The following is a 23,952-nucleotide window of genomic DNA, read 5'->3' on the forward strand; positions in this document are numbered from 1 at the left end:
ATCTCTGAGAACCCCGAGAAGGAGGAGTGTGTAGGTCAAACAGTCATCAGTGATAAAGCCTTGGCAGAAGTATGGGCAAGGGTCAGTGGAACAAGAGCATAAAAGTAATTAGGAATTAGGGTCTTCTGAACAATTACCACACAGTGGTTACCACTAACCCCTCTTCCTGCAGTTTCTTCCCTCTAGTTTTGGGTTCCTTAGACCCCAATTTGAGTTACCTTGAGTATGATTCCCAGACTTTGCTGCCTCTGGTACACACAGTGAATAAAAGGATGATGAGGAATTGGTCAATGGATGTGTCCCACCCCCCATCTCTAATCTTCCCACACATTCTACTCAATAAATTCCAGTAGTTCCCTATCACCTCCAGAAAAAAAAAATCTAAGATCCTGTTTGTCAAAGTCCTTTATAGCCTTGCCCCCTCCTAACTTTCTAGTCTTTTTACACCTTACTCTTCACACCAACTGCTACATACTCTCTGCAATCCAGTGACACTGGTCTCCTTGCTGTCCCTCACATAAAATGCTTCATCTCCAAACTAAGGGCATTTCTTTTACTGGCTGCCCCCATGCCTGGAATTCACTCTCCCTTCATCTCCATTTCTTGCCTTCCTTTGAACCCAAGCTAAAATCCTATCTTCTATAAGAGACTTCTTTTGGTCCTCCTTGATGGTAACACCTTCCTTCTATTGATTCTGTCCAATCCACATCTTATTTTTACAGTTGTTTTAATTTTGTCTACCTCATTAGACTGGAGAATCCTTGAAAGAAAGATGTGTCATTTCCCATTCTTTGTATTCCCAGCACTTAACACAGTGCCTGATACATTGCAAGCACAATAACAAATGCTCATTGAATGACTGACTAGTAATTGCCAGCATTTGGTATATAGTGTTTTTCACATTTTCATATAGTGCAATTTTAAATTGAGCAACTAGAGACTAAAAATCCATCTTTAGACACATTTTAAAGCATACTCCATGACTGCCAAAGCCTTCAGTGAAAATCATGACCATGGACATACTGGACATACCCTCTATTTGGTTCTTTCCCATAGTCTATGATTCAAAGTGGTCCAAACCTACCCAAATCATGTGATATCATCCATTGAGATTGATTTTTCACTGTTGCATTATCTCTGGAAGGAGGTGGATAGGTCTTCTCTTCCCTTCCAGGTATCTGCATGTTTAGTTTTTGAACAATATCTTTGATAGAAAGGAAGAAGATGACGTATAGGGCAAGGAGCAGAGACAACCCTACGAAGAAGACCTTTAGGAACCTCCCTAGCAACATCTTCTGACTACCTTCTCTTCCTGGTTCAGCTCCCTTGTCCCTCAGAGGGCAGGGTTGGAAGAAAAGACCAAAAAGGGATGGGGTTCTTCCCCAGGGCCTCTTCAGCAAAAGCACAGTCTTATCAAGTATTACATTATTGAACCACCAAAGAATCAGGTGTTCCCTACTCAGTGAAGCTATTTGAGCTAGCCCATTTCTTAGGACAGTTTCAAAGTTTTAGAACATGCTTGAATGGATTCCCAAGAACTACTGGGTTGGTCAAGCATATCTTATAAGGTTTCAGGAATCAGATTAGATTTCATGTATCCAAATGGACTAGGCCTTTTTTTAATCTTAGCAGGAAACTTACATGGAAATGTAGCAGGGAATGTGAGACCACGTCAGTATATGTGCAAAGACAGGAAAAGTAGGATAAAAAAGGAATCTCGAGATGTCTTTACAATGCAAAAGAAGCCCCCAGAAAACAGTGACCTACACAGATCCTATCCCTAAACATCATGTTGACTCAGGCCAGATGGGAATTGGATGAAGTTTGACCCAATAAAGGAGATGTTTCAGTTAGATTTCCTTCATTCTCTTGTATTTCTGTCTTCATTTTAACCAAATTGTGGCAAAGTAGCATGACTTTGACAAGAACGTTAAACATCTACTAAGCATCTACTATGTACACAATATTTCTGAGGGTGTAGAGGGGAAGGGAAATGGGGTAAATAAAAAGTTTAGATAATATGTGGTCCCTGTCCCCAAGCAGCTTACAGACTAATAGGAGAAAAACATAGACACGGGGAATATTAATATCCAAGATGACATAGGGATTATGTATAGTACAAACAGAATGATGGCTAAACAGAGACAGCAACAACAAGAAGAAGAATATCTAAAACTTATACCCAATAAATACAAATCTGGATTCGAGGTAAAGACACTTGAGTTCAAGCCCATCTCTGACTTGCCTTCCCAAATCTCCTCCTAACTCCAACTCACATCTTTGAGGTAGCATTTGGCAAATCAATGAACCACTCTGTGCCTTGGGTTTTTATAAGTTTTTTTTTTTAAATAAGGACTAGCTCCCATTGCCTACCAAATAAAATCTTTATCCTTGTATTCAAGACTTTTCTCCAATTTGGTTGCAATGGCTCCCTCTACTCTAGAGTGCTTTTGTGTGGATATGTATGAGTTCAGTTGCTCTGAGGCCTGGGAAGGGGTGAGGTGATGCAGGTGGGCTTTAAGGTAACTGGGTGGATGACATTTACAAAAATAAATGTGCATATGCCAGAGAACCAATGACAAAATATATGCCTAAGTTAAAAAACATGGCCTAGGCTTAGCCCTCTTCCTAGGAGAAAAATGATGTAGGGCAGTGTTTCTTAACCTGTGCTAAGATTCACTAAACTTTCAAAGTCAATTGTCTTTACAATAATGTTATATTTTGTACATCCTTAGAGTTTGTTTTGTTTAAGATTAATCTCTCCTTTAATCTACTCTTCTTCTAATCCCCTTTTCTCCCTTTTCCTTCCTACTTCCCTATTGAGTAAATGCATATTTCTGCCCCCACCTCTGTGTATGTGTGTGAGTGTGTGTGTGTGTGTGTGTGTGTGTGTATACTCTTCCCTCCTTTGATCAGTTCAGATGACTGTGAAGTTCAAATGTCAGCCCCTCCCAATACTCCTTCCTCCTTGTTTTTATAGATTTCTATTTATTCATGTTGATTATGTGAGATTATTTTCCCTAGACTTCTTCCCCTTCCCCTCCCCGCCTCATTGTATTCCTCTTCCACTCTCTTTCCTTTTTTCTTTTAAGATCATCAAGATATAATAGAACCACCCCTAGATCTGGTATCTAATTAGACTCCCTCTATGACTCTTGATGATGAGATTCAGAGAAGATAGATATATCATCTCTATATTCAAATGTAAACCATTTATCCTTGTTTGATAACTCATGATTGTTCATTCATGTTTACCTTATTATGTTTCTCTTGACTCCAATGTTTATACTTCAAAGTTTCTGCACATAATGTGTGGCCTCCGTCCTCATTAAGAATACTTGGAAGTCTTCCATTTCATTAAAGGTCCATTTTTTCCCCTATATGGCTATACTCAGTTTTGTTGGATAAGTTATTCTTGGCTGTAAGCCTATATCCTTTATCTTCTGGAGTATTATATTACAAGCTTTCTTCTCCTTTATGGCTAAATCATGTAAGATCCTGACTGTGGTTCCTTGGTAGTTATATTCTTTCTTTCTAGCTGCTTGAAGTATTTTTTGCTTTGACCTGAAAGCTCTGGATTTGGGCTATACTATTCCTGGGAGTTTTCATTTTGGGTTTTTTTTAGGAAGTAACTGGTAGATTCTTTCTATTTCCACTTTGCCCACTGGTTCTACAAGATATGGGCAGCCGTTTTTTGGTTTGTTTGGTTTTTTTTTTTTATTTCTCAAAATATGATCCCCAGGGCCTTCCTTTAATCATGGCTTTCAGGTAGTCCAATCATTCTTAAATCATCTCTCCTCCATGTGTTTCTCATGTCAGTTATTTTTGCTATCAGAAACCTTATAATTTCTCCTATTTTTAGGCTTTTGACTTTGTTTTAATATTTCTTCCTGTCTACTGGAGTCATTTGCTTCTGTTTAGTCCACTCTAATTTTCAGAGTTTGTTATTTGGGCAAGGTTTTGTACCTTTCATGCCCAGCTGTTAATTTCCTTTCCAATTTTTTCATAGCTCATTTCTTTTCTAATTTTTTCTTCTAGAACTCTCATTTCATCCATAAACACATTTTCTTTTTTTTACTGCCTATATAATTTATTAACAATATAACAAATAATACAAAAGCACATTTAAATATTTCAACAACATATTCCAATGAGAAAGATGATAGTCACCTTTAATCACCAATTGCCACTACTGACTTCTCAATACTAGAAACACAATCCCACCATTCAGCTCTCACAAGATGTCACCTAAAGTCTCTCAATTCTTTTCAGATATCTCCTGCACAGCATATCTTCTCCATAGATAAAAGTTAAACTTAGTTCTCTCAGGAAATACCTCTTTGGATTCTTTCTCCTTAATGGGTAAAACTCTTTAAAGAAAGATCTCTTATGCATTTATCTCTGTTCTTAGTGTGTCCCCAGGTCACAGTTATCAGATTCCAGAATGACAATTAAACTATCTCCCAATATTCTACTCTTTCTTGAAACCATAGTAATAATGTCCATAATCTTTGTGGAACAGATCCATTGGTTCTGATGTTACACTAGATTTCTTCCTTTCACATTCCTTCTATATTCTGGGATTCATTGAAATCTAGCTTTCTCCTGAAGTCACCATATCTTTTGTCACTCTCTCCAAGACTGACTTCTCTCTTTTTGTTTTTTGCCAATTTTTCTTTTTTTGGCCAATTTTTAAAATTCATTTTAAACTTAAATACAAAATGAGAAAAGAAAAAAAAACATTGCCATGTACACAGCAGAACAGAAGAGAGGATTCAATATAAAACAATTTCCATTTCAAGAAAACCTATATAATAAATACTACACATTGTTTTCAAAGCTACCTAACTTTTCTTTTTCTTGGAGGTTTTCTTTTGTTCTCTGCTGTGCACTTTTTACTTTTTTTCCCCTCCCTTCCCCCTTTCCTCCCCATCCTAAAGAAGGCTATACTTAAATGTGCATACACACACACACACACATATATATATATTCATATACATAAATATCTATAAATATACACATATGTACACATATACGTAAGACCATGTTACACATATTTCCACTTGTCATCTCTTTCTCTGAAGGTGGATAGCATCTTTCCACATTTTTCTAAATCAACCAGCTCATCATTTCCTACAGCACAGCAATGTTCCAACCCAATCACATTCTGTCTGAGAGATTGTCTATGAAAGTTTTTTCTCCAATTTTCTGTATTCTTTCTATTCTCAGCTACATTGATTTTATTTTATACCAGAAAATTTTTAATTTAAAATAACTGAAGGTATCCATTTTACACTTCAACAATGCCATCACCTTATAATGTAGTTTAAGGCCTAATACTGCTGAATCTGCTTGCTTTACATCTTTTTTTCCCTGGTTTCTTTGAAATTCCTGACTTTTTATTCTTCCAAATGAACTTTGCTAATATTTTTTTCTTACTTGGTAAGAGAAATTTTTAATAATTTAATTGGGTTGGCATTGAATAAATAGATTAGTAAAATTGTCATTTTTCATTATGTTAGCTTTACCTACCCATGAGCAATAAATACTATTTAAATTATTTAGATATGACTTTATTTGTAGAAAAAGTATTGTATGTTTATGTTCATACAATTCGTGTGTCTGTTTTGATAGGTACACTCTCAGGTATTTTATACTGTCTAGTTATTTTAAATGATCTTAAACAATATTAAATAATATTGCTGACAATAGTTTCCCTATTTTTTCTCTTTTGATTAAATCTATTTTAGCTTTAACTTTGTCTGAGATCATGATTACTACTCTTGCTTTTTTTACATAATAAATTCTACTCCTGCCTTTTATTTTATCTTTGTGTATATCCCTCATTTCTATAGTGTTTCCTGAAAGCAACATATTGTTGAATTCAAATTTTTAATCTGCTGTCCATTTCTGCTTTATGGGTAAATTCATCCTATTCATATTCTAAGCTATAATTACTTATTGTGTATTTTCCTCCTTCCTCTTTTTCCTTGCTATCCTTCTCACTCTATTTACCCTATCCCTCCTTACTCCTTGCTTTACTTTTACTCATTACTTTGTCCTCTTATTTCTTAACCTTTCTATCTATCCAGGAATCCTTCTCTTATTCCCTTCCCCTGCCCTATCCCTTTGCCCTCTTATTTCTTTCTGAATCTAGAAGATTTTTGTACCCTTCTAGATTATATATGTATATATATATATATGATGTGTGTGTTTGTGTATGTATACTTATATGTGCATGTGTATATTTCCCTCTTTAACCCATTCCCAATGAGAGTAAGTTTCCAGAACTACTCATCCCCCCTTTTCTGTATTAGCTTTTCCTTTTATGCCTCATTTGCATGAAATAATTGCTCCTTTTTATCTCTCCCTATGCAGTTTTAATTTTTTAGAATCACCCCCTCATACATGGCTCAGCCCATAATGATGCCAGTCAAAAAGAGTACTACATTTTCAAATATAAGAAGTAAGCAATTTGACCTTACTGAGTCCCTTATAATTGGTCTTTAATGTTTACCTTATATTTCTCTTGGATCTTATATGTCAAATTTTCCCTTAAGGTTTGCTATTTTTGTCACAAATACCTAAAGGTCTTTCAGGTCACTAAAATGTCCTTTATTCATTCAGGATTATATTTAACTTTGCTGGGTAAGTTACCATTGCTCATAACCCCAACTCTTTTGCTCTATGAAATACAGTATTCTGAGACCTATAGTCCTTCAAGTAGCTGCTAAGTCTTGTGTAATTATTATTGTAGCTCCACGATATTTAAATTGTTTTTGTTGCTTGCAATATTTTTTCCTTAATCTGAGAACTCTGAAACTTGGCGATGATATTCCTGTAAGTTTTCCTCAAGATCTCATTCAGGTGGTGATTGGTAGATTTTTTTTTTTTGCTATTTCTACTTTGCCTTCTTTTAGAACTTCAGGGTAATTTTCTTTAATAATTTCTTGTAACATTATATCAAGATTATTTTTTAATCATAATTTTCAGATAGTCTGACTATTTTATATTATTTCTCCTCTATTTGTTCTCCAGACCAGTTGTTTTTCTGATGTGATGTTTCATATTCTATTTTTTTATTCTTTTGATTTTGTTTTATTATTTCTTGGTGTCTTAGAATGTTGTTAACTTTCCCTTGCCCAATTCTAGTCTTCAATGAATTATTTTCTTCCTTAAGTTTTTGATTCTCTACTTCAAATTGGTCAACTTTCTTTACATAATTTTCTTGATTGTCTTGGATTGCTTTTATTTTTTTTCTAATTTTTCCTCATTTTCTCTTATTTCATTTTTTAAAGCCCTTTTTAAGTTCTTCCAAGAACTCTTTTTATGCTTGGGACCATTTGCCATTTCTCATTGAAAAAGAAGTGGCTTTTTTTAGCTCTATTATCTTCCTCTAAATATGAACACAGATTTTCTCTATCCCCATAGGAGCTATCTCTGATTGGGTTCTTTCTCCTTTGTTTACTCATTTTTTAATTTTTATTTTGTTTTTAGCATAATTAGTATAATCAAGTTCTAGTCCTGAGGTATGGAGAATGCTGCCCTAAGCCTCAGGTCCTTCTTACTATTATTTTTTTGAGGTCCGTCCTAGAGCTCAACCTTGGGCTTGTCCTCTCTACCCCCAACCCAAGGCTAGGGCCCCCAGCCATGTTGTCCTACAAATGATCTTGCTCCCTGCAGTCTCTCAGGTGGCTGCAAACTACAGCTGTCCTCTCTGCCCTGGAACTGAAACCAGGGACTCTGGTCTTTTGCAAATTCCTGAGGCCAGGAGGGTGCCTGCCCCTCTGCTACTGCACTCACCAGGCATATGCTAGCTCTTTCTCCTTGTGTTACATCTGGTCAGCACAGGTGTGTTAGCATCCCTTGATAGCGGAAGGTCCTTCAGTTTTCTCCCACTCAGTCATCAATTTCCCACACAGTCCACGAAATGAAAGTTTCTAAGGCTGAGGTTACCTTAGAAACCCCACTGCCTCCAAGGCTTGTTATTTGTTGATTCTGCAAAGTCTACCTGGAGGTGTTTACACTTCACTCCAGCCAAGCTCCCCTTCTAGAGGTCAGGTCTTTCTGGGGTCTTCCTAAATTATCTTAGGAGAACAACAGCATTAACCCAACTTTTGTTTATTTCTGCTGCTCCATGTTTCCTCTGAGGTGATGCTCTGTCTTTTTTTGTGGAGTAAATTTGGAGAGCTAAAAGCTTTCTTACATATTCCATCACCTTCCCAGAATCCTCTCTGTAAACACATTTTTCAAACTTTTTTAAAACTCTTGCTTCATCTTTTCTAAGAATCCTAGTTGAATCTGTGCCCAAGCTTTTCTTTTCTTTGAGGCTTTGTTTGTAGATGTTTTGGAGTCATTCTTTTCTTCACAGTTTGCATCTCGAGCATCCCCTGTCACCATAATAAATTTTATGTAGGATTCCTTTTTTGTCCATCATTTTTTCAGCCTACTTCTCAACTTTTGGACTTTATTTTAGGATTATGGGTCCTGAGTAAAAAACAGAGAGAAGGCTAGTTTGGCCACATTGAAGAGTGCAAAAGAGGGAGTAATATATAATGAGGCTAGAACAGAAGGTTGGGGGCAGGTTGTATAGGGCTTCAAAAGCTAAAGAATTTATATTTTATCTTAGAGGAAGTTGGAAACTTCTGGAGTTTGTTGAGTAGGAGAGTCACATGAATAGATCTGTACTTAAGGAAAATCATTTCAGCAGCAGTTTATAGAATGGACTACAGTGGGGAGAGACATAAGGAAGAAAGACCAATTAGGAAGCTGTTGCAATAATCTAGGTGAGAAGTGATGAGGATTTAAACTAATACAGGAACTGTGTAAATAGGAGGAGTGAGGGCCAGATAGGAGAGATATTGTGAAGGTAGAACTGGAAAGATTTGACAACTGATTGGATGTGTGAGGTGGAGAATGAGGAGTCCAGGATAATGATGAGATAAACTTGATACTAGAAGGACTGTAGTAGTACCTTCAATAAAAATAGAGTTAGGAAGAGGGGAGAGTTTGGGGAGGCGGGGAATGAGTTCAGTTTTAGACATATTGAGTTTGAGATATCTTTAGGATATCTAGTTTGAAATGTACAAAAAGGCAATTGGTGACATGGAATTGATATTCAGGGAAGGGCTGGGGCTGAATGTATAGATCTGGGAATAAGTTGCATAGAGATGATAGTTAAACCCATGGGAGCTGATGTGGTGACAGTGAGAGAGACAGAGATAGAGAAATGGGGGGGGGAGAGAAGAAAGGGAAAGGAAGAATAAGGGGGGAAAACAGGAGAGAGGGAGAGAGAGAGAGACAGAGAGAGAGACAGAGAGAGAGAGAGAGAGGGAGGGAGGAAGGGAAGAAGAGAAGAGAAGAGAAGAGAAGAGAAGAGAAGAGAAGAGAAGAGAAGAGAAGAGAAGAGAAGAGAAGAGAAGAGAAGAGGAGAGGAGAGGAGAGAGAAGAGAGAAGAGAATTAAAGAAAATGAGAGGAGATTGAAAATATAGAGAAGAGAACCCAGAACAGAACTTTGGGGAATACACACAGTTAGAGAGTGTGATGTGAATAATGAACCATCAAAAACCAATGTTTTAAGCATTTTTTTCAACATCATATATAATGTTTGCCTTTCTTTATCTTGCAACATACAGAAAATTGAACCAGAAGTTAAAAAGGAATGTTCCCTGACCTCAAGATATGACATTCTATTCAAATGGGGATTTCAGAACACTTTCTGGAATCATCATCCACTCAACTGGGGAGAAAGGCAGGAAGAAGGGGGAACAAAAGCCTTCAATTCAAATATGTGGTCCTGCTTGAAGATTTGTAAACATGACCAGAAGTTTATTCAACAGAAACCAGGAAGTGATTTTCTCTTAGAATGTTCCTCTTGCTGCTTTTCTGCCTAGTTTTAGTATAGCTTAGTAGAATAGTATACTATTACTAGGCAATAATGGGAGTAGGAGGTAGGTGTTAACGTGATGCTTGGAAATATAGGATGCCCTTCTTTAAGATTAAATATTACATCAGTTCATATTATTCTTCCTAGTTTTCTTTGAGACTGGTTTTCTTTTCTTTTTTAATTTTTGTTCAGTGGAGGCAGGGGGGAGTCTGCGAGTAGAAAAAATACTTGTTCATTGAAAAAATGAAAATTCTAAAAGATTGGAATTAATCGTAAAATTGATGGTGTTTTTTTTTCTTCCAATGGAAAGGACCAGACTTTATGCTTGAAATACTACTGGTTAGGAAAAGATTTGTCCATGACTCTTCTCTTCCTCTCCCCTCCCCCCAAAATCATGTACTAATGTTACACATAATTTTGATCTATTCCCAGAGATTAGGAAGGATCTAAAGACCTGCCTTGCTTGAATCTTTCATGGTGCTGGTTCATGGCTTTCATTAAATAGTACCTTACTCCTTGTCTGAGATCACAGCTCAATCTGTTCTCATTATAGGATTATGTTCTCTCCACATGAGAGCAAATTGTGCTCAAAATCAATCATGAGGATCTGTGTGATCCTACAGGAGTTTTGCTTTTAAGTTGGTGCTGTAGTAATGAGGGTTTACCTTAGAAACACAGGGCTTCATTTTAGATTTTGAACATTTGTTGGAGACAGAAGTTCAGATTAATAATAGTTGACATTTTTGACGTGCCTTAAAGTTTGAAAACACCCTTTGATCCTCACAACATACTATTAGAATTACTTTCTCCAATTTACAATTTGTTCTAACATTTTTGCAAGGCAACTTAAGAGTTTGCAGGGACATTAGAGATCAATGACCTCCTTGTGGTATAAAATTAGTAACAGAATCTCTGAATCAAAGATCTAGAGATCTTTGGTCCCCGTATATTTTGCCACTTATTTGCATAATTCAAAACTGCTTTCCAAAATGGCTGCATTACTTCATAGCTCTACCAATGCATTTGTGTACCTATCTTCCCACGACCCCTCCAAAATCAACTTGTTTCATCTTTTGTCATCTCTGCCAATTTGCTGTTTTGATACACATTTCTCTTATTAGTGATTGGGAGCATTCTTTCACATATAGTTAATAGTTTGTGATTCTTTTCAGAACTCTTTGTTCATATCCTTTGACTTCTATTAGGGAGTGTCTTTTGTCTACATATCTTGAATATCAAATCCTTATTTGAGAAATTTGATACAAAGATTTTTTCCTCCTATTTGACCACTTCCCTTATCCTACATTTGTTTGTGCAGCTTTTCAATTTCATGTAATCAAAATGATTTACTTTCATCTCTTGAAATTGCATCTATCCCTTGTTTTAAGAATATATCTGCCACCTATAGCAGCGTAAGGTATATAATCTGCTTCTCTTCTAATTTTTAACAGTATTATCTTTAATATTCAAGTCATGAATCCATTTTGTATTTATCATGGATTATGGTGCAAGTTTTGGTCCAAGCCTAATTTCTATCAGACTGCATTCCAGTTCTCCCATCAATTCTTACCAAATAGGGATATCAAACAGTGGGTTATTGAGTTCAATTATTTCTGATTCTCCTTTGTCTAGTATTGCGCTGATCAGTTTCTCTGCAATAACCTGTGTCTTCCTGCCTCGATTCTCTCGCCACTCCAATCTATCCTCCATATAGTCTACAATGGTCAACGAGTATTTATTAAGTGCTTTTTGTGTAATAGGCATCAGGCTAAGCATGGAGGTCACAAAGAAAAGCAAAAAACAGTCTCTTCCCTCAAGGAGCTCATGTGTAATAAGGAAGATGTGTAAATAACTAGGTACAAAGAAGATTTCACTGAAGTTGAGTATCTGAAAAAAGGAAACTGGGGGATCAGAAAGACCTCCTGCAGAAGGTGAGTTTGACCTAAGTTTTAAAGGAAAGTTAAAGGTGGAGGTGAGGGAGCAGAGTATTCTAGACATGGGAGAGATTCAGTGCAAAGATAAAGACATGGGGATGGGGAGATGGAGTGTCACGTTCAAGAAATTAGAAATAGACCAGTGAAGCTAGAACATGAGGCCCATGAAGTGGAGGAAAGTATAAAAAAGCTGGGAAGATAGCAGGGAGGGGTCAAATTATTAAGAGGTTAAAATGACAAAGAAATGGCTTTGTATCTGATCTTAGAGGAACTAGTGCCCTTCTGGAGCTCATCAAGCAGGGGGATGACATGGTTTAACCTATGTTTTTAAAAATCAGCTGCCAAAGTTTGACCATCTCCCTCCCTTCCTCAATAAACTCCAATGGTTCCCAATTTCTTCTATGAACAAAGATAAACTCCTCTGATCAGCATTTAAAATTCCATGACTTGGTACTTTTTTATTGTTCTAGTATTTTAACAAATTATTCCCTTATTTGTATCCTATGGTCAGGGCGGGGGATGCCAAGGGAAAGAGGAAAGGAAGGAAAGAAGGAAGGAAGGAAGGAGGGAAGGAAGGAAGGAAAGGAGGAAGGTGGACATTTAGCCCCAATATCTAGCACATAGTAGGCATTGTACGGATGTATATTCCCATAATAATAATAATACCTAACATTTAATGTATAATATATGTATAACTATGTTCTATTTAAAGAATCCTAAAGATTCTACTAAAATTAATTGAAACCAGCAAAGTAGCAGGATATAAACCCACATAAATTATCAGCTTTTCTGCATACTACAAAATCCATCAGGGATAGAAAACTTACATTTGAAATAACTATAAAATTTGTGTTTTGGAAGTCTAGTACCAAGACACACAAGAATTATGTGAATACACACACACACACACACACACACACAAATTTGAGGGATCAGGGCTTCATTGGAATGAAGCATTTTAAAAAGCATAGAACAGAAGTTTGGAGACATAAGCAGGACAGATTGAATCTAACATGCTCAATTCATCATGTTGGTTTGGTTTTTTAATAGGTAAGCTGTTTATAGCCAAGATTCTCCATGTTTTGTGTTCTTTGAATATCTAAATGCTCATATTAACTGGTAAGTACAGAAAAATGAGAAATAAAGAATAAAAGTCACCTCCAGGGTATGGTTCTTTACAGATCATATTTGTCTCTAGTTGCTAAATACCCACAAGTTTACTTTCTTATCTTCTGGAGTGAGTGCAGGTCTCCCTTGACATCTGGAGATAGAAGCACAAGGACCAGACAATAAAAGACTTCTTTGCCTTCTAAGTTGCCTTTCCCCTACTTCGGCCAGGTTAGCCACAAGGTTATTCTGACATCATTCTAATTTAACACTGCTGACAAAAACCAAATGTTCTAGGCCAGGCCTCACCAAACTGATGGTTCCGGAAGAAATGTGATACTCCACCACGTAACAGATAACAAAAGGAAGTTTATTGTGTCATGTCCAACTCTTTGTGAGCCTTTAAGGGATTTTCTTGGCAAAGATCCTGGAGGGGTTTGCCATTTCCTTCTCCAGTGGATTAAGACAGAGGTTAAGTGACTTGCTCAGGGTCACACAGCTAGCGAGTGTCCGAGGCTCATCTGACCTCGGGTCTCTCCTGACTCCAGGCCCAGCTCTCTATCCACTGAACCACCTAGCTGCCTCAGTTAATAATACTTAGTATTATCATCTCAATAGTAATAATATGTGAAGGATGTTCAGAAAGGACACAGCATAGATTCAAGTGGGTGTAGCTTCCCTGCCTCTTCACTTGCCAAGGTGATCTGTGAGGGATTAGTGCTAGCTTTTGTACTCAGGTGACTAAGAAGATAAGCCAATGGTTCAAGCCTTAGTCCCCAGGCCAGTTAAGAATCAAGGACAGCTATCTGGAACTATGCCCAAAGGGCTATAAAAATGTGCATACCCTTTGACCCAGCAATACCACTTCTAGGGCTGTATCCCAAAGGGATCACACAAGTGGGAAATAGATCAGTATGTACAAAAATATTTATGGTGGCTCCTTTTGTGGTGGCAAAGAATTGGAAATCAAGGGGATGCCCATCAATTGGGAAATGGCTAAACAAATTGTGGTATATGAATGTAACGTAAACTATTGTGCTGTAACAAATGAGGAGCAGAAGGACTTCATCACAACTTGTAATGATTTATATGAACTGAAGCTGAGTGAGGGGAGCAGAACCAGATGATCAATATACATGATTACAGACACACGGTGTCTGTAAGGACTAACTTTGATAGACTTGACCCCTCTCATCAATACAAGATTCAAAGATAGCCCCAAAAGACTCATGATGGAAAAAGCTACGCACATCCAGAGAAAGAATTATGGAGTCTGCATGCAGATGGAGGCAAACTATTTGCTCTCTTTTTGTTTTCCTTCTTTTTTTTGGTTTTGTTTCTTCTTTCTCATGATTCATTCCATTGGTTATAATTCTTCTTTACAACTGGACTATTATGTAAATAAGTTCAATGTGAAGATAAATATAGAACCTACACTGGATTACAGGCCGTCTTGGGGGGAAGGGAGGAGAGGGAAGGAGGGAAATTTTGGAACCCAAAAACCTGTGGAACTGAATCTTGTAAACTAAAAATAAAAATAACAAAAAAAATTTTTAAAAAAGAATCAAGGATAGCTTCAATACCTTTTAAAGAAATACTAGCTTGTGATAGAGTCTGAATGCAGGTAGAAGCATACTTTTTATTTTACTCCTTTTCTAAAAATGCGCCTTCTTTCACAACATGACTAACATGGAAATGTTTTACATGACTGCACATGTGTAACCTACATCAAACTGCTTACCTTCTCAATAGGGGAAGGGGAAGGAGGGAGAGAATTTGCAACTCAAAAAAAAAATTTAAATGAATGTTAAAAATTGTTTTTACATGTAATTGGGAGAAAATAAAATATATTTTTTTTTAAAAACCACTAGATTGTATAAGGGTAGGGGAGACTAATAGAGATGCTGTGGGAGAGCAGAAACCAAAAGTGAATTGGATTAATTATGGATCTAAAGGCTTGATCTTTAGAGAACCTTGTTTGCTTTCTGGCTTTCTTACAAATTCGATTTGATCAATGTGACTATTTCATACAGTGGCAGGCTGGTTGATTCGTGCAAGGCCTTTCTGGGATTGTAACTTGAAACTATGACTACTCTGCCTACATTTAACTTAGTCCCATATTCAAAATAGCCCTGGCTAAAAGTAGATACAAATATCCACCACCAAGAGGAATTTTCGAAAAACTATCCACTATATAGATGACAGCAACTATTGGCTGAGTCACAGCCCGATTAAGGAGAAATAATGCATTAGGTGGCTTGTTTTATACTAAATTACAATTTAAATGGCTGTGAGAAATAATACAGAGACTGTCAAAGGATTTTGTGTTTTAAATACACACTACAAGAAGAGGATAGACTTTAGGCATCCAAGGCACCTTCCTCTACAAAGCTAGTATAATCTATCTAAGCTAATAACACAATTTGAGAGATAATGATGCAATTTGCTCACATGGCATTATGTTGTAGAACAATGGAGTTTTGATTGGAGAAAAAAAATTAAACTGCGATGAGATTTGCTAACTTTAGTTCAACAAATCCACTTAGGACTGATAAGGAAAACTGAGGCAAACAGAGGTTAAATGACTTGCCCAGGGTCACATGGTTAGTAAGTATCTAAGGCCAGATTTGAACTCAAGTTTTCCTGACTCCAGGTCCAGCACTCTACCACCCCACTGTACCACCTGTAGTGAATGACTAATGACTTTTAAGAATGACTGTTAAGTGAAATCTCCTTTCAAGGCAATCTATACAAACAAGGTACATTTTCACCTGCCTGAAGTGATTCTGGAGTAGTCCAAAATGCAAATGGGTGGATTAGATGATTTTTCAAAATTCTGTAAATGTTCTATAATCCAGTAATGAAAATGCTGATGCTTCTAAAATTAATCTTAAAAGTTTTAATTGAGAAATCTGATCCACCAGGCACAGAATTCTCTTAAGATAATCAATGACTGGACAGGTGACCTAAACAACATGGAAAACACAAGGCTGCCTGGGGAACATTAAAAGTTGACTGTTTTGGCTGGCTTTGTATCTTCCAGTTCAGCAGACAACCATCGGTAAGTGCGATGACGTCGAAGAACTTCAATGGCTTTGAGTTCTAAGGGAGTGGCCTCAATACCAAGGTCTTCTAAGCCAGGCAGGTGAGGCAATTTCTTGTCAGTGATGTGAATCTTTGAATACATAAAAAAACACAAAAGATCCATGAAAACCAACCAACATCATCAAATTGCCCACCCTTGTCCCTGGTAGGTAATCTGTTTATCTGTGCTTCTCCAATGTTAGTATAAGTTACAGTATCAAGACCTGGTTGACTTCATGAAATTTTGAGTGCTTTTTGCTTTCTGAAATTTAATGTTAAAATGCAAGCATAGCAACAGTTTCAAAAGAGAGATCCTAAAAATTCAAATCAAAGGTGGATCAGTGACATCTACCAAACACTGGCAACCTTTATAAAACAAATCAGTTCCCTATCAGATAAGCAGCCAAAGGATATGAATAAGCAGTTTTCTTAAAGGCAATTTCCAAAAGAAATGCAAGCTATACACAACCATAAGAATGTTCCAAGTTACTAGGAATAAGAAACACAAATGAAAACAGCTCTGACTTCATCTCATATACATCAGATAAAGGTGGAAAAAAGTACTAAATGTTGGAGGTGCTGTGAGAAGGCAGACACATTAATGATCTATTGGTGTAGCTATGAATTGGTCCAACTGCTCTAGAAAACAGTTTGGAATTATACTAAGTAACTAAACTCTATAAATCCTTTGACTCAGGGATACCACTATGAGGCAAGTCAAGGAGAGATGAAAAGGTCCTATCTAAACAAAAATTTCTACAGCATTACATTTTATAGTAGCAAAAAAAGTGGAAGGATAGCAGTTAACCATCAATTGGGGAATAGATGAGAAAATTTTGATATACTAATATAATATATTAATATTATTAATAATAATAATAATTAATAATAATATTAATATAATATTAATATACCATAAGAAATAGTAATATGAAGAATTTAGAGAAACTTGGCAAAATCTGTATGAACTGATGCAGTGAAGAAAGTAGAACCAGGAGAACACTGTATATAACCACAGTGGAAGAAAACAATGAAAGACTTCAAGACTGTGATTAATTACTTCAGTCATGACTTCAGAGGGCTGAGGGTGAAGTATGACTCAGCAAAGAAGTGGTAAAAAAAAAATAGCTACAGAATGGGGTGCACCTTTTCAGACACGAGCATTATGTTGAAATGCTTTGTCTGACTATATCTGTTACAAGGGAGGATTTACAATGCTGGGGGAAGAGAAGAGCTGTGGTGGAAAGTCACCAGGAAGTGACAAGATTTTGTAAGGCAAATAAATAAAAATCCCTACCAAAAAACCTGAGAGACTGAGAAGAAACAATGGTTGTTCTATGTGCCATTCAGTCCTCTCTTTCCTGTACCTTGGCTGTGCCTCTTCATCAGGCATGGACTCTACCTCAGTTCCTGATTGACAGGCTGCCAGAATTTCTACAGAATTTGTTTCTCCCCAAGCAGTCTTCCTGCTCATCGCTTTCTTACTATAGGCATACTTCAACCTTTACTGTGTTCTAGAGAAGAAAAGCATTAGGGAGAATATGACAACAGTCTTCATGTGTCTGAAAGGCTATTATCACACAGAAAAGATACTGGATTTGTTCTAGTTGGCCCCAAAAGGCAGAATTAGGAGCAAATGGACGAAGCTTTGAGAAAAGTAAATTTGGGCACAACAGAAGGAAAACTTTCCTACAGAGGTGTCCCAAAGTAAGAAAAGCTACCTCAGGAGGCAACAAGTTCCCTAATTCTGGAGATCTTTAAGTGAAAGCTAGATAAACATGTCAGGGATGCAGAAAAGGTACATCCTTTTCAGGTACAGGTTGAACTACATGAATTCTGAGGTCCCTTCCACCTGAGATTCCATGAACGGAGACAGTCCATGATATCTTAGATGTCATCCTACTAAGAAGGTAGGGGAAATGAATTAGGATCATAAAAGCATAGCTTAAATCTATAAAGGACCTTAAGAGTTTTCTAGTCCAACTCCCTCATTTTATAGTTAGAGAAACTGAAGTCCAAAGATTGCCCTCTGAGTGACCCAAGGTCACACAACTAGTAAACATCAGAGGTGGAATTTGAACTCTGATACTTTCACTCCAATACCAGCACTTTTTCCACTAGATCTGGATTCAAAGCCTACCTCAGTCACTTAAGAGCTGGGAGATCCTGAGCAAATCACTTAACATTTTTTGGACTCAGATACTTGATATGTAAAATGAGGGCGCTGGACTCACTGGTCACTACGGTCCCTTTCATGTCTAAATCTATGATCCTGCCTAAACACTTAACCACTTATATTTGTCCCATAATAATAACAAAACTCATCCTCATGCTTTTTTGTTTGTGTGACTGAAAAAAGTTCCGTTTTGTTTTTTTTTAATGTTTATGAAGTCAAGACTTTAGCAACCTAAGAATAGTTTGGCTTCTTAAAAACCTCACATAAGTTAATAATTCCCTAAGGGAAGGATGCCTTCTTTTTCTGTATTAATAAGGAGACTGTGCCTAGAATGAGGGAGGTGAGGGCTCCAGTCTAGTCTGTCCTATTTTAGTTTAACTAACAGTACTGTCTTCAGTCCTGAAACACAAACCAAAATGTATTCAGGAAAAAGTGAGCAGGATTGTGAGGGGACTTGAAAATGGGTTACATGAAGCATAATCAAAGGAACTATAGACAATTAGCCTGAAGAAGAAAAAAATCTGGTGGGACATCATATCTGGCTTCAAATATGTGAAGGACTGCTATGTAAAAAAGGGACTTGATCAATGCCCTATATCAGGGCTATCCAACCATAGGTTTTTATTGCAACAACAGACAATATATTTTGATTTTCCATTTTAGTGAGAGCTCTGCGGTAGGTGGGCTGCATAAATCACACTGCAGGATGCATTTTGGACAGCCCTGCCTTATATGGTAAAGTTGTAAGGTAACAGATTGTTGCTATAATATAAGGAAAAATTTCTTAACAATTAGAATTGTTCAAAAATTGAATGGTTTGCTTCAGGTAGTGATAGTAGTATCATGCTCTAAGGATTGAAGCAGGGGCAAGATGATCACTCAGTCAGGGATGCTGTAGAGCAGAGGTTCTAAATTTAGTGTCTAGGTACTTGTTTTTAATAACTGTATTTCAATATAATTGTAATTCAATATAAATATATTTTAATATAATTGGCTTTCTTTATTGTTTTATGCATTTTAGAATATTATTCTAAGAAGAGGTCCATGGCACAAAAAAGGCTAAGGCCCCTTGTTACAGAAGGAATATTCTGAGTCTGTTTTTTGGTACCCTCCACAGCAGCAGACAGTATTCAGCAGGAATTTAGTGATAGTGACTGATGATTACTTTCTAATAGGTGTGAAATGCCTGAAACTTACAGAATCTAACTTGCTCACATGCCAGTGGCTAAGCCAGGATGTGGAAGAAAAGTATGAATCAACAACTTCTACAGCTCTCTGTCCAACAAAATAAGGAGGATGTTTGCTGGTGCACACTTACTCGCTCTATTTTGTCCCTCGTGGTCCAGGGTTCAAATGGACTCATCTCAAAGATTCTTGCCAACAATCTGGAAACAAACATGAGGTATATGAATGCTCTGTATCTCTGTGCAAAATCGTGTTAGCTAGCTGAAAGAATCATACTGAGAGGTTGCTAAAGTCTGGACTTCACAAATGTTTAAAAAGACTTTTTTTCAATCACACAAACAAAAACTCTCCAGACAGATTCCAATCCCACTTGTGACATTTATTACCTGTGTTATTTAACCTTCCTAGGATGCAGTTTCTTCATCTATGAAATGAGGGGAGTGGGATTAACTGGCCTCCGAGGGCCTTTCCAACTACAAATTCAGCTTAGGGATTCATTGCCTTGAACTGGTGGTTAAGTCAGTCCTCTCTCTCCAGACCACACTTCATACTATGTCATCATTCACCCGACACCAGAGCCTCAGCACCTGGCCAATGCCCTGTGGCCTCATGTATAACGTCCACTCTCCACTTCTACCTCTTGCTGAGGTAACAACAGCCAAATCAATCTTACCAACGCTACTGGGAAGGGAATAATAAGCTAGGCTCCACTTAAAATTCTTATAACTGCCTCAACCAGAGGTTTCACACCTAGGGTCTATGGAGTTGTCTTATTAATATTTTAATTAATACTAACTATTATGGTAATGATTACTAAAATGTTGATAATTATTGATAATTTTATTTTAGATATTATAATATACCCTAATAAAAATTAATGTTTTGACATAGTTTGTTTCCTTTGTACATCCAAGCAATTGTCTCATACAGTAGGGACAAATTTCCTCTGCTTTTGCTAAAAGGGTATAATGGAATAACTAGGAAGTCTCACCTTCAGCTTTATACCCAATGTGAAAAAGGACACCATTCCATAACTCAAAACCATTGGCTCTAACAACAGAAAAAGACTCTAAAGGTTTGCAATTTTAGTTGTTCAACTCATATGATTGGTTAAACTTGAATATGCATGTTGTTATCCATTTCTATGCCACCTCCATCTCCTCTTTCCTACTGTTTTTTACTTAAGAGGAACTGGGAAAAGCTGCAAAAATACAATACTAACTGTGACTATGTCAATACTGTCCTCAGAGATGGTAAGGGTAAGCATACCTGCTTAAGTTTCTTTCCAAAGAAGGATTCCAACAAATACTTTACTTACTTATAGGCAAAACGTGGCATGTAGTACGGAAGGTATGGCCTGTGAGCCACAGCAAAGATATAATCCACCAAGTCATACAAGAGGAACCGATGTGGCCTAGAAAAACAAAAACATCTGCTCTTAAATTGCTTCTCCTAGCCCCCCCCACCTCACTTTTTTGGTTCTTTAGTTACAGAGATTTCATGACAGGAGATCAGGACTAAAAGTAATTCAGTAAGAACTCTATAAATATTTGACATGATTCAGGAGGAGAGAAATGATTAGCAAAGACAAAATGGTACAAAGAACCAAGCAGGTTCCTTCAATTTATACATTTTACGGTAGTATTTTAAAGTCCAACTCTTGTAACAGCATGCTGTGGAAGTGATCCTGGGTGCTCAAAATTAATGTCAGTGAAGCTCAAGCTGGAAAAGTTTCTAGTGCAGATTCAGCAACTGACAAAAATAGCATGTCTGTCTGTCCTGCCATATAAGGTTCATGCTAGTTAAGTGCAATGAAGCTCATCTCCAGAAGGCTGACCACATGGTTATGACTTTTTCAGCATCACAAACTCACCAAGACTGTCTTCGAAAGCATAGGGCCTAACGTAAGGTAGTAGCTGTGTGATTAGTGAGAAGTTCAACTGTGAGTGACTGGAAACAAACTATATATGTGGAGCAAGGGGAGAGACATAGGAAGAAAAGAAGAGAGAGACAGACAGGCATAGAGACAGAGGGGAGGGAGAAAGGGGAAGGAGGAGGGAGAGCAGAGAGCTTTGTGAGTGATCTGCACACAGGTTATAATTAAACCCAATGAAGTGATGAGGTGACCGAGAGTTTAGAGAGAGAAGGTCCAGAAGAGAGCCTTGGAGAAAATCCAGTTAGATGGCATGATATGGAAGAAAAGCCAGCAAAGGAGACTGAAAAGGAACAAACAGGTAGGAGAACCAGGAGAGATCAGTGTCACAAAACCCCAGAGAAGAGAGAATATTGAGGAGACGTGGAGAAGTCAAGGGTAAGGATGGAAAAATGATCACAAAGACCATCACCAGACCTGTGTACAAACCTTTCCAGCTTATGCTCAACTGGCACTGACTTTAAGGACACAAGGTCATCTCCTTTAGGACTCAGCTCAAATTCTATACTTTGCAAGAAATCTTTCCTGGTCCTTCCCTTCTGAGATTATCTTCTATCTACTACGTATCTTACATATACTTAGTTATTTACATGGTTGTTTGTTTTTCCCTATTAGAATGTAAACTCCTTGAGGGCAGGAACTGTTTTTCCCTTGCTCTGTACTGTCAACACCTAGTATAGTGTCTACCATATAGTGAGTATTTAATGAATACTTGAGATTGACTGAATTCTATGTAGACCTTGGATAAGTCATCTAACTTGTCTGGGCCTGAGTTTTCTCATTTGTAAAAAGAGAGGGCTGAATTAAAAGATCTCTAAAGTCTTTTTCAGCTTTCAAATTCTATGCTTTCCAGATTCTAATATCTTAACAAGTTTACAGTTTTTCATAGAAAGTCAACTGAGTAAATAGTTTTGTGCATCTGTATACATTATCAATCCAACTGATAACATAGGGCTTGGGATCTAAAAGTAGCTGACCACAAGCTCTCTAACAGCTTGGCACACATGGAGGAAAAAATATAACCTTTTTGGTATCTAAAAAGCATGGACTCACTGCTTAACTAACAAAGGCCAACTCTGAAGACTATGATGGTTCAGCAAGTCCAAACGCTGTTCTATTTAAAAGTCACACTATGACAACCGACCCAGGAAGAAATATGACAGTGACATTTAGTAAAATCTGAGGAAATTTCGATTATTTAATAAGTCACATTGTGCGTATTGATAGGACACCAGGCATTATTTATTTTCTCCATAGAGTTCATCCCCTTAAAAAGCCCACAGGGAAAGTGCTGAACTTTCCTGGGTTTCTGTGTTCTTAGCTTTAATCCAAGAAAGACAGTTCCTCTGGTGTGGAGCTCAGGATTTGCTTATTGACCAAAAAGGTACATATCTACTAAGAGCTTCCTGTTAAAAACACTAAACTAGCTGTTTTTGTTTCTGATTCATCCCTAGAAACAGAGGAATCCAGTTTATCTTGTTGGCATCTCAGGTGAGACTAAGAGAACGTCTGTCTGTTTCTCTCTCCTCTCCCTCTCTGATCTCTTCCTTTCTCTTCCCTCTCTCTCATTCTCCCTCTCCCCACCTCTCTCTCCCCTTTCTTCTTCTCTCACTCTCCTCTCCTCTCTCTTCCCTCCATTCCCCTCCCCTTTTCTTCTCTCCCCTCTCCTTCACCCTGGCCTTCCTCCCTCTTCCCAAACCCCAACAGGTTTGGCTTAAGACTGGGGAACTGTGTATTCTCCAGCTCCTTTGGAAGTTAAGTGTATAAAGAAAATACACTCAACGTTGATTGGTAAATAACTCAGGAATCAGGTAATAGTTCCTGACTGTCTAACTTCAGATAATCACTTAACCTAGCAGTACCTTCAGTTTTCTATTACCCTTTTTAATGTAGAAAAGATTTGATTTTACAACCACCGATAAACTAAAAATTATTTTGCTCAGAATTTTAATACCTTTTGAAATGTAAACTTGGTGCATTGTAATGAACCCTGGATTTAGTCAAGACCTAGGTTTGAATCCTAGCACTGACATTTAATACCTATGTGACCTGGAACAAGTCACTGAATTTTCTGGCCCTACGTTTCCCCATCTGTAAAATGAGAGGCTTCTGGAGCACCTTCCAGTTCTATAGTCCTGATCCTCTGCCACCAGAGACACCCTGGGGTGTCACAAAAGCATAGCCAAGAATCATTATATTGAACCCATTAATGAACTAAGAAGTACAAAAGTGAGAATCCCTGAATTAGCTCCCTGAGAAGAGGAATGATAGAAATAAATGACTACTGATAACAGACAGTTGAGGGACACTGTTTCCAAGAGATTAAATTTCACTACACATTTTGTCCAGGAAGATTTAAAAATTTTACATTAAAGCCACCTACCCAGTGATGGCATAGGTCTTCCCTCGGGCATCTGGATCCTTAATTGCATTGATAATGGCTTTGGATACATCTACTACCTATGGAAAAAACATTAATGTTGAAACAATCCAATTACAAGGATTACTGACAAACTTAAATGATTGAAATGACACCGTCTATTTTCAGAATGTCTCTTTAATAAGAACACTTCACACATCTCATTTATCGTCATGATAGGTGTGTGGTTTTGTGGAAATATCACTGCATTGGGGTTCAGAGGACCT

At 37.3% G+C, this 23,952-nt stretch overlaps 2 protein-coding genes across 2 annotated transcripts in view; both read right to left on the reverse strand.

Moving 5' to 3' along the window:
- Positions 1-1,184, reverse strand: part of LOC118851160 (probable polypeptide N-acetylgalactosaminyltransferase 8) — a 43,281-nt gene extending 42,097 nt beyond the window's left edge. Inside the window, exon 1 of the mRNA XM_036760681.1 lies at positions 1,085-1,184. Coding sequence (XP_036616576.1) covers positions 1,085-1,184 — 100 coding nt within the window. The remainder of the gene's footprint in view (positions 1-1,084) is intronic.
- A 14,628-nt stretch (positions 1,185-15,812) lies between these two features.
- Positions 15,813-23,952, reverse strand: part of NDUFA9 (NADH:ubiquinone oxidoreductase subunit A9) — a 30,015-nt gene continuing 21,875 nt past the window's right edge. Inside the window, exons 8-11 of the mRNA XM_036759664.1 lie at positions 23,690-23,766; positions 20,692-20,787; positions 19,507-19,573; positions 15,813-16,103 (exon numbers count right to left, since the gene is read on the reverse strand). Coding sequence (XP_036615559.1) covers positions 15,933-16,103; positions 19,507-19,573; positions 20,692-20,787; positions 23,690-23,766 — 411 coding nt within the window. The 3' untranslated portion in view covers positions 15,813-15,932. The remainder of the gene's footprint in view (positions 16,104-19,506; positions 19,574-20,691; positions 20,788-23,689; positions 23,767-23,952) is intronic.

The sequence above is a fragment of the Trichosurus vulpecula genome, chromosome 5 (assembly GCF_011100635.1).
Source record: "Trichosurus vulpecula isolate mTriVul1 chromosome 5, mTriVul1.pri, whole genome shotgun sequence".
Classification (NCBI taxonomy): domain Eukaryota; kingdom Metazoa; phylum Chordata; class Mammalia; order Diprotodontia; family Phalangeridae; genus Trichosurus; species Trichosurus vulpecula.